The sequence below is a fragment of the Doryrhamphus excisus genome, chromosome 6, assembly GCF_030265055.1.
Source record: "Doryrhamphus excisus isolate RoL2022-K1 chromosome 6, RoL_Dexc_1.0, whole genome shotgun sequence".
NCBI classification, from domain to species: Eukaryota; Metazoa; Chordata; class Actinopteri; order Syngnathiformes; family Syngnathidae; genus Doryrhamphus; species Doryrhamphus excisus.
Genome location: NC_080471.1, coordinates 9,325,271 through 9,336,242, shown reverse-complemented (window position 1 = coordinate 9,336,242; position 10,972 = coordinate 9,325,271). Strand labels below are relative to the sequence as shown.

Sequence of the window (10,972 nt, the reverse complement as noted above, 5' to 3'; positions counted from 1 at the left end):
TGAATACAATGTAAAAAAGTCTTGACATTTCGGAGGTCAAGGACCGTCAGTAATCCGATACAGTAATTACGGACTGACGTATAAAACAGTACACAGTACACCATCAAATTAAAAACAAAGTTATTGACTCACCATCCGGACGACAATAGCGTGGTTTGCTAAGCGTGGGTGACATGAGCAGTGTGTTTTTTTTGTCCCGGACCGGAATGGCAACGTCTTCAGTTCTATTGTAGTACATTGCGAGTACTTTACTCCGAAAAGACGAAACAATGAACTTTTCCAACGAACACACTGGTAGTTCGGCTTACTAAAAAAAACTTTGAGCAGCGGTGGTTAGTGAACCCTTACGGTTGCAGTTTCGCCATGTTCCCTCCTGTAATTTCCTTTAATGGCCACATAGTGACGCTGCTGCTCATTTGAGTGTCGGGTGTTTGAGGGAAAAACATTATGAAATACGTACAGCACAGTGCTCGTGTTGGCTTCCTGTTCGTAGTTTTATTTTGAAGTCATCTTCATTGCACTTCCTGTGTATTGACCAAGAAGGACTGGAAGAGTAGCCGCAGCACTCGGAGAATCCCAAGCGAATCTGCGTGAAGACTGCAGAAAAAGTTAAGGTACGCATGAGGACGACGACGATGACATCACTGTTAACCGGCAAGTGTCACGTGACTAAAAAGCCATCAGTAAATTCTAAATATGCATTCAACTAGATTTAAACTAAAGTTCTTGTTGACTTTTGTAATTTTTTAAAAATGACAAAAACCACACTGTTTAAACATTTTTGATTGGTGTAAAGAAAAGTTTTGCTTCGATGTGCATGCCTGTGTGTGGCAGGATGGCGTCTGATTCCTGCTGTCTTCGTTATTATGCTGCCATATTTACACCGGTCCCATTAGTCCTCAGCGGTCCATGATGGTGCATGTCAATGGTACTAGCTTGGAATGTGCCCTCTGCCGTATCCAAAAGCGTTGCCATGGCAACAGATGTCTCGCTTCACTGACTGGCCAATCACAGCGTACTGCCTAAAATGAAGTGTTGTGACTTTACAGGCCCGGCGATGGCGAACATTTCGGAACAAAGTGATGAAGTCATGGTCCCCCATGTGTTGGACCCCCCCAGGGAGGACGACCTCTCCTTACCTTTCAGGCATGTGACCGCATCAAAAAATACTTTTATTTTGAAAAGACACTTGGCTGCATTTTACTTCCTTGACAAGTCTTCAAAGGCATCCTGTCCCTGGCTTTGAGCCCGCCCCCTCATTAGCGTGACAAAGACGTGTGTTATTGGGACATTCCTGTCACGTCCAACACACACTAATTCCATTTGCAGACACTGAACTAAGCACACAGATGTCCCACTGTTGAAGCAGGCATTGAACTAAGCACGGTTGCCTGTGTCCGACTTGGACCGCTTGCATAATTACGGCTTTGTGCACGTACGTGTGCATACGTGCTTTGTGCGTCTGTGGTGACACAATGGTGTCTTTCACACGCTGCCCATCAGTGCACCAAACAACAACACACAAGTTATTTTGTATGAAGATTGTTTTTGAAGAGTGTGTATTGTGTGTTGCAGGCTGCATGTGGTTGATAACATGTCGTATGAGGATGTGAAGAAGTGTTACAGAGGATCAGTAAGTCAACAATCAAACAATCAATATGAGTCTTGTAGCGTATATTGACGTGTGTATGTGTACTCAGACAGTGAACAAGTACAACAGTCAATACCACAAACTTTTCCAGACAGTCCCTAAAGATGAGCTCTTAATGAAAGGTACTGTTAAAGTTCTGGTTCTGGGTCGGCTTGGGGTATCACACACTGACCCAAATGCATGTGTGTGTGTGTGTGTGTGTGTGTGTGTGCGCGCAGTGTACTCGTGCGCGCTACTGCGTGACATCCTACTTCAAGGTCGTCTTTACATATCCAGAAACTGGTTGTGTTTCTACGCCAACCTTTTTGGAAAGGACATCAAGGTGGGAGGAGTCAGACTAAGCCACTTGACCAACACACAACCTGTTGACCTCTGACCTTGTATGTCTGCAGGTGTGTATTCCTGTGGTTTCAGTGCGACTGGTGAAAAAACACAAGACGGCCGGCCTGGTACCAAACGGCCTGGCTATCACCATGGATACGGGACAGAAGGTGACTTGACTCCCAAGTTTTTCTCTTTTTCCAAAGTCTGTTCCCAGAAGCTGATGTCTCATGTGATGTTTTGAACTTGTTCCACAGTGGGACACTGAACAAAAATGTTGTAGAAAAGTTGTAGAATGCCTGATGTTTAAACGCCGGTGTCGTGTCTCATGTTTGTTGTTGTTGACTTTGTGCGTCCAGTACGTGTTTGTGTCGTTACTTTCCAGAGACAATGTGTACGACGTCCTCAGGAGGATCTGCACTCACCTGCAGGCTAGTGCGCCGCCATCACTTCTCACCAAGCCACGTGACACACGCGTGTTCCATCCTCATGTTCTCATCTTTCATTTGTATGTATGTTTTCATCCTCATTTCAGCCCAGTACACGTTCCAGTCCCGTGTTTTAATATTTCATCCTGGTGTTTCATCCATTTTTCATGTTCCATCTGCATCCTCACATTCTCATACATAATCTTCATGTCTCGTCCTCACATTCTCATACTTCATCCTCACGATGGAATATCTATCCTCACACATTTCATCATATTAGAGCCTTAGATTTTCATGCTCCATCCTGATGCTATCATGTCTCAAATTTCATTCTCATGTGTCATCCTCATGGCCTCATATTTCATCCTCATGTTCTCATGTTTCATTTTTATGTTTTAATTCTCATTTCATCCTCGTACTCATGTTCCATCCCCATGTTTTAATATCTTATCCTGGTGTTTTGTCCGTTTTTCATGTTCCATTCACATGCTCTCATGTCTCATCCTCACATTCTCATATTGCATCGTCAGATGGAATATCTATCCTCACACATACTGATGTTTATCATATTACAGCCTTAAGTGTTCATCTTCATGTCTCAAATTTCATTCTCATGGTTCATCCTCATGACCTCAGATTTCATCTTCATTTTCTCATGTTTCATCCCCATTTCAGTCTACTCAAATTCTGATATTTTATCCTCAAGTTAGCATGTTTCATTTTTATGTTTTAATCCTAATTTTATCCTCATAGTCTCATGTTCCATCCCCATGTTCTAATATTTCAATCTGGTGTTTCATCCATTTTTCATGTTCTATCCGCAAAATCTCATGTCTCATCCTCACATTCTCATATTGCATTATCACAATGGATTATCTATCCTCACTCATCCTGATGTTTCATCACATTACAGCCTTAGGTTTTCATGCTCTACATCCTGATGCTATCATGTCTCAAATTTCATTCTCATGTTTTATCCTCATGCCCTCATATTTTATCTTAATTTTCTCATGTTTCTTTCCTATTTTCTTCTTCTCACATTCTGATATTTTATTCTCATGTTCCATCCCCATTCCATTATCATTCTCAGATATTATCCTCATAGTCCAGCCTTGTGTTTACTGTATTTCATCCTGATGTTTCATCATCATATTCTCAAATTCCATCCCCACATTTTCATGTTCCATCCTGATATCGTGTCTCCTCACTCATCCTGATGTTTCATCACATTACAGCCTTAGGTTTTCATGCTCTACATCCTGATGCTATCATGTCTCAAATTTCATTCTCATGTTTTATCCTCATGCCCTCATATTTTATCTTAATTTTCTCATGTTTCTTTCCTATTTTCTTCTTCTCACATTCTGATATTTTATTCTCATGTTCCATCCCCATTCCATTATCATTCTCAGATATTATCCTCATAGTCCAGCCTTGTGTTTACTGTATTTCATCCTGATGTTTCATCATCATATTCTCAAATTCCATCCCCACATTTTCATGTTCCATCCTGATATCGTGTCTCCTCACTCATCCTGATGTTTCATCACATTACAGCCTTAGGTTTTCATGCTCTACATCCTGATGCTATCATGTCTCAAATTTCATTCTCATGTTTTATCCTCATGCCCTCATATTTTATCTTAATTTTCTCATGTTTCTTTCCTATTTTCTTCTTCTCACATTCTGATATTTTATTCTCATGTTCCATCCCCATTCCATTATCATTCTCAGATATTATCCTCATAGTCCAGCCTTGTGTTTACTGTATTTCATCCTGATGTTTCATCATCATATTCTCAAATTCCATCCCCACATTTTCATGTTCCATCCTGATATCGTGTCTCAAATGTCATTCTCAAGTTCCATTCTCATGTTCTTATGTTTTATGGTCACATTCTCATATTTCATATTCATGTTCTCATATTTCATCGCCATTTCGTCATGTTCACATTCTCATATTTCATCCTCCAGCCTCACATTTCATTACTTTATTTATCATGTCTCAAATTTCATTCTCATCTTCCATCCTCATGTGGTCATGTGTAATATTCATGCTGGACCTTCATGTTCTCATGTGTCAAGCCTCATGTTATGTGCATTTCCAGGTGAATGGGAAGAGTCTGAGTGTGAAAGAGTTCCTGGAGGAACCCAGCTCGTTGTCCATGGTAACATCTTCCTCTTTGTGACGTCAAAAACTGATGTTGAGCTTAATAGCTGTCAGAGGTCAAAGGGTGTTTTCCTCCATGTTGGAGGCTCACTTCTTGATAATGTTGTGTGATGGCTGTCTTGTGACACGTTGAATGATGCCAAACGTGTGTGTCAGGATGAGTTTCCTGAAGTTGAGCCGTGGACAAGGACGGCGTCGCTTCCCACCGTCTCCTCTTCCCTTCCTGACCTGTTAGGAGACTCCCCTGCTGGCCACGCCCCCGACACGCCCTTCATAGTGCACACCCTAACTGGTAGACCCATCCACCTGTCAGTCAAAAATGAGAGGAAACTCTCTCCATAATTTTGTGTGTGTGCATGTAGAAACAGAACATCTAGAAGTTCTTCCATGCGTGAGTGACGAGGAGAAGCAGCTGCTCAAAGTCTTCATTCTGCTGTGAGTAGCAATCGCAATTGAATATTGCACGTGAAGCTCCACCCACCTAAAGCCACGTGTGTGTAGCGTGACGGTGTTGGTGTTGTCGTCGTCTTACCTCGCCTACCGAGTGTGTCGTCTGGAGCAGCAGCTCAGCTTCCTCACACGCAGGTACACCTTGTTTTCATCTTGGGTTCCAAAAGTCCTTTTGATGAATCCTCCAGAAGCAGGTGTTCACGTGTCATCCCGTGCAGATGTGGGGAGGTGCCTTGCTGGACGACCAATCAGAGAACTTAACCAGCGAGCCAATCAGGGAGCGATTGACCGGCACTTCACACTTCACACTTCAGACTGATTAGCATAGCAACGTCACCATAGTTAGCTGAGATTATTTACCAATGTATGTTATTCAAAGTGAACATGCAAGATTGTGTCACCAAAACAACAAATTACCGTGGCAAATAGTGAATTCGGAGCTAATTCAATTCCGCATCTGCATCCTCACATTCTCATACATAATCTTCATGTCTCGTCCTCACATTCTCATACTTCATCCTCACGATGGAATATCTATCCTCACACATCCTGATGTTTCATCATATTAGAGCCTTAGGTTTTCATGCTCCATCCTGATGCTATCATGTCTCAAATTTCATTCTCATGTGTCATCCTCATGGCCTTATATTTCATCCTCGTACTCTCATGTTCCATCCCCATGTTTTAATATCTTATCCTGGTGTTTTGTCCATTTTTCATGTTCCATCCACGTGTTCTCATGTCTCATCCTCACATTCTCATATTGCATCGTCAGATGGAACATCTATCCTCACACATACTGATGTTTATCATATTAGAGCCTTAGGTTTTCATCTTCATGTCTCAAATTTCATTCTCATGCGTCATCCTCATGGCCTCATATTGCGTCCTCATGTTCTCATGTTTCATTTTTATGTTTTAATTCTCATTTCATTCTCGTACTCTCATGTTCCATCCCCATGTTTTAATATCTTATCCTGGCGTTTTGTCCATTTTTCATGTTCCATCCACGTGTTCTCATGTCTCATCTTCACATTCTCATATTGCATCGTCAGATGGAATATCTATCCTCACACATACTGATGTTTGTCATATTACAGCCTTAAGTTTTCATCTTCATGTCTCACATTTCATTCTCATGTGTCATCCCCATGTCCTCATATTTCATCCTCATGTTCTCATGTTTCATTTTTATGTTTTAATTCTCATTTCATCCTCGTACTTTCATGTTCCATCCCCATGTTTTAATATCTTATCCTGGCGTTTTGTCCATCTTTCATGTTCCATCCAAGTGTTCTCATGTCTCATCCTCACATTCTCATATTGCATCGTCAGATGGAATATCTATCCTCACACATACTGATGTTTATCATATTACAGCCTTAAGTTTTCATCTTCATGTCTAAAATTTCATTCTCATGGTTCATCCTCATGACCTCAGATTTCATCTTCATTTTCTCATTTTTCATCCCCATTTCAGTCTACTAAAATTCTGATCTTTTATCCTCAAGTTATCATTTCCATTAGCGTTAGCGTTTCCATTTTTATGTTTTAATCCTCATTTTAATTAAATTCCGCAACTAACCACACGGGGGCGCCAGATTTCATTTGACCAGCTGATCCCGTCTGAGCTTCATGTTGTAGTCGTGGATCTAATCTGATTACAAGACGGGGTCAGCGCCAGGCTCGCTAAACTCACTTTGGAAGTCGAAGGTCATGTGCTGGCTAATTAGCTACAAACATGTCCATTCGTTCAACGGAGATAGGCTCCTGGGTGAGCTGGAGCCTATGCCAGCTGACTTGACTGCTCGCCAGTCAATCACAGGAGATGCCAAATGTCAAGCCCCCCCGCCCCCTGCTACTGCTAATCAAACATTGTTACACACCCCTTGTGAAGCTGTCAAATCAAACTTGTTTTCACAATAAAATATCTGCTTTGTTGTTAGTATCAAGAATTTATTATCCCAAAACAAAATTTCTAAAAGACAAAGGCGATAGAAAACATCCTGTTCTTTCCCTGATTGGCTTGTAGCTAATTAGTCCATACATGCTATGCTACATGCACCAGCTTAGCAGCAAGTGTACAATTTCATTTCCCGTTTCCTGTCCAAACTCAGTCTATTTCCTCTCTGAGCTGCTAAGACTGCTACTCTGCAACTAGTTCATATCAGGTTGGCTGGAGAACCGTCTGGCCTTGACGGCCTTGTCCGAGAAGGCCACAGTTACGACATCTGGGCAGTTTGCCTCAGTTCCATGATGCATCCTGCTAGACAGTAGCCGTACGTCTGCGTGGATGTTGGCGACAGTGTGGCGTCGCATTCCGCCAGACTTCTCCAAGTAGGCCTCCCCTTCTTGTTCCACCAGCGGCGCCAGAGAGGCGCACTCGCACATTGACGGCTGGGTCACGTCGGGCTGTAATCCATCGCCAAGCAACCACCGCAGATGCCGACACTCTGTGAAAAAAAAAAACACAAAACATCTTTTTGGGGAAGGCAGACAAACTTTTGAAAATGACAGACTGCTAAGCGAGCTGCCTGCTTCAAGCATTTAAGACTTTAATCACATGCGACTTTTCAAAGTTGTGATCCTCTTGACCAAAGCTGATGTGTTTATTTGTGGCGTGTGCTTCCTGGAATTCCTGGAACTTTCCTGTGACCCTAGCACGTTAGCACACCCCTTAGCCACATTGCTAACAGGCATCCAAACAAGCACCAGCAAATACAAATAGACGGTGTGGACACAATAGATGAAAATATGAGCTGGAAACCTTATATTACAAATATACAACATAAGGTGGACAGAAATATTTCAGTATTGAACAAAGCAAAACTTCTCAATTCAATCAGAAATCAATCATCACTCTTAATTGCTCTCTGGTTCTACCATATCTTACTTATTGTGTGGAAATATGGACTAATAACTATAAAAGCAATCTTCACTCGCTAAATGTACTGCAAAAAAGGTCAGTAAGGATAATTCATAATGCCGCCTACATCTTCAAACAGCTAAAATAATGCATAAGGCTAAAAACAACCAATTACCTAAAGATGTCATCCAATTCTTCTCTACAAGAGAGGAGAAATATGATCTCAGGGAAGAAGTACATTTGAAACACTTCTATGCTAGGACTACGTTATGCTAGCCATAGCATTTCAGTATGTGGAATCAAACTATGGAATGGACTGAGTAAGGAAATCAAACAATGCACAACGATGAGCCAATTCAAGAAACAATACAAGCAGTTGATGTTTGCTAAATACAAGGATGAAGAGTCTTGAACCAGTCATGATGTGCTATATATATCACTATATTGACACTTACCATGGTACACATTATGGCATTGGATGGTCACATCACCTTGTACTTCGGTACGAGGTGCATTATTAAAAAAAAACCTTAAACTGTATTATGGAAAGCAGGAAGTGAACAAATGTAACAGTTACTGATTGTAAAAGTACCAGATGGAGGGGTAGGATTTAATAAGCTTTGCTTCTTCCTACTCCTTTTGGACATGTGGAACTGTGAACTGATTATGTGATGCACTCAATTGTAATCTGATGTTCAAATGAAATAAAACCATTACCATTAACAAAGAAACTATATAATGGATGCTAACAGACCAGCTGCTCTGTATGTTCTTGATTCCAGATCGTTCTGTTACACTCACCTGAGGGCTGGCGCTCTCTTGCAAGGACGTTGCTGAGGTACGGCGAAACCACCATGGCCACTAGGTGCTCCAGTTGCTGGTACCGCTCGCTTATACCGCCGGAATCATGAATGCCCTGCAGGACACACACATACACGGGATGTTCTGAAGAATGTTAACTAACACTTACATCCAAATAGAAGGTTCTTGAATACCTGCAGAACCAGCAGCATGTGCGTGACGCTTGAGGGGACGGAGGTGGCACTTGCCAAGATGTCCTCTAGGTGGAGCCTCAACAGCACCAAGTCCCTGAAGGCCAACAGTGCCATCTGTCTAACAGACAGTTCCTGACCCTACACACACACACACACACATTATCAGCAGACAAGTCCTGTCATAACAGGAAGTGGACCTCACCTGTACAGGGTAAAAGATGGCCTGCAGGGTAGGCAGCGTCTCCATGAAGAAGCGGTCCCATGCCTCTGCCAGGACCACTAGCTGTTCTTTGCCTCCTGCAAGAAGGTAACAGGGAGTTACCATGGCAACAAACCTGTTGACATCACACTCCTCACCAGAGATAAAGATCCGATCCAGAACGTCAGCCAGGCCTCCAGTCAGCAGCTGGTTCTGAAATGACAAAAAATTCTACTTCCTGTTTCCTTCTACAAGAATCAGGAAGTACAATGGGAGTGAAAGCACCTGGAAGTAATCTGCAATGAAGGAGCCCATCTCTGTTTTAAGGAGCCACCTGAAACATGGCGGCCGTCAGATGACATGTAATGTACTTCGGTATGTTTATGAACAACACCTTAGGATGCTAGCACATTGCAATTTTTCAAAAGTAGGTGAGAAGAAGAGGATGAGGTCACCTGATGCTCTCGTTAAGCGTGTACAGCTCATTAGCCTGCAGAGTGCCACCCTGGAACACCTTCATCACTGCTGATTGGACACTGCAGGACCAGAGGACAAAGGTCACCACACAGTAGAAGAACCATTACGAGCGCTGCTGGTCAAAAGTAATTGAAAAGGAGCCGTACACTTAAGCTAAACCAATTTACTACCGTTAGCATGTGTGACAGGAAGTGACCTGGCTGTCATAGCCACTTCCTGCCAAACATCCTTCTCATTGCCGCAGCAGAGCAGGAAACATCCACCAGGCCAACCTTCTCACCAGGAAATCCTACTTTGACAGCATGATGGGACTTTTCATTGAATTACAGCACAAAAACACACACAAGGACACAACAGTCAACACATTTCAAAATAAAAGTACAAAATTGTCACCTGTTCCACACACTGCTGTTGGCCACATGCGGAGCAGTCGAGCTGGCGTGAAAGCGGGCCAGGTCTGACAGAACCGGGGAGCTCATGAACCGAGGCCTGGAGCGTCGGAACGATCCCATCGTGGACGTCCAAACCTTCAAAAGTAGTATACCACAAACTAACTAGAAGAAGAAACAGGAAGTCAGACAGGTGGATGCTCCTGAAACTGAAACTACAACCACAACTTCCTGTCAGTGAGAGGTCTCACTTTTTTTACTTTTGCATACAGTCCATCAGGTCTCAGTATATCTTCTATTACTTTAAATCTCTGATTGGTGGTGATGGTGTTTTTTTATGACGTCATATGACGTCGGGGTCATGACACGTGAACAACACAAACTCTCATTAACATTGTTTTCCGGGAGGCTTCCATCTCTTAAACACTTTGCATCTAATTTGGCGTGCGCACATCAATCTCCAGCAGCAGCACGTGAATGTTTAAACTCACCTTTTCCCCTCCCCTCCTCTTCTATCGCATGACGTCACAAACCGAAATCATGACCCTCCGCTACTGCCGCCAACTGTCACGTGACCAGCTTCATTAAGTTGTTGGTGACTTTTTCCGGGGGACAAAAGAACAAGAGTCGCTTTTCTTGTCGCTTCCTTCAAGCTTTAGTCCAAGTGGCGGGAGGCCGGTGGCTAACAAGTTGCATATGCTCTACAATAACACTTCCGCTACAGATCTTCATTATAAAACTAGCACTGGTGAAATAGCCTGAAATAGTAAATAGTAACCTGAAATAGTAACTTTATTTTACTGATGCGAGGTAGCTTTAAGTGTCGCTCGTGTTTTAATCGTGACGTTAGACTCAACAATCAGTCGTTCCGTGTGATGAAATGATTGTGCCTTTATTGTGAAATGTTTTTAAAACTTCCGGTATGATTCTGCTCACACACGTCTCAAGAGAAAATCAACAAGACGTTGATTTCAAATCCTGTTTACTCCTAATTAGATTGTAGACAACACAAACACACTTTGTTGT

At 42.5% G+C, this 10,972-nt stretch overlaps 2 protein-coding genes across 11 annotated transcripts; one reads left to right on the top strand and one right to left on the bottom strand.

Annotated features, from left to right (window-relative positions):
- Nucleotides 1-529: 529 nt before the first annotated feature.
- LOC131131590 (GRAM domain-containing protein 2A) lies at nt 530-8,591 on the top strand. Of its 4 annotated transcripts, XM_058076426.1 has the most exons (12): nt 533-654; nt 1,050-1,146; nt 1,576-1,633; nt 1,701-1,773; nt 1,870-1,973; nt 2,044-2,142; nt 2,332-2,403; nt 4,509-4,568; nt 4,727-4,862; nt 4,933-5,005; nt 5,072-5,155; nt 5,239-8,591. In XM_058076426.1, exons 1-12 carry the CDS (start codon nt 621-623, stop codon nt 5,279-5,281), a joined length of 933 nt encoding a protein of 310 aa, XP_057932409.1. In that variant the 5' UTR covers nt 533-620; the 3' UTR covers nt 5,282-8,591. The 4 variants fall into 4 exon arrangements, with proteins under 4 accessions (XP_057932406.1, XP_057932409.1, XP_057932405.1 ...); XM_058076423.1 differs by having other exon boundaries at nt 530-614; nt 5,072-8,591; XM_058076422.1 differs by having other exon boundaries at nt 5,072-8,591.
- On the bottom strand, nt 6,895-10,650 carry LOC131131591 (proline-rich protein 5-like). Of its 7 annotated transcripts, XM_058076430.1 has the most exons (9): nt 10,438-10,649; nt 9,951-10,111; nt 9,536-9,616; nt 9,366-9,414; nt 9,239-9,293; nt 9,084-9,178; nt 8,882-9,019; nt 8,688-8,802; nt 6,899-7,473 (listed from the first exon to the last, which is right to left on the bottom strand). In XM_058076430.1, the coding sequence occupies exons 2-9, from the start codon at nt 10,067-10,069 to the stop codon at nt 7,178-7,180; spliced, it is 948 nt and encodes a 315-aa protein (XP_057932413.1). In that variant the 5' UTR covers nt 10,070-10,111; nt 10,438-10,649; the 3' UTR covers nt 6,899-7,177. The 7 variants fall into 7 exon arrangements, with proteins under 7 accessions (XP_057932412.1, XP_057932410.1, XP_057932411.1 ...); XM_058076429.1 differs by having other exon boundaries at nt 6,895-7,473; nt 9,084-9,293; nt 9,951-10,084; nt 10,438-10,650; XM_058076427.1 differs by having other exon boundaries at nt 6,896-7,473; nt 9,084-9,293; nt 10,438-10,650.
- Nucleotides 10,651-10,972: the final 322 nt, after the last annotated feature.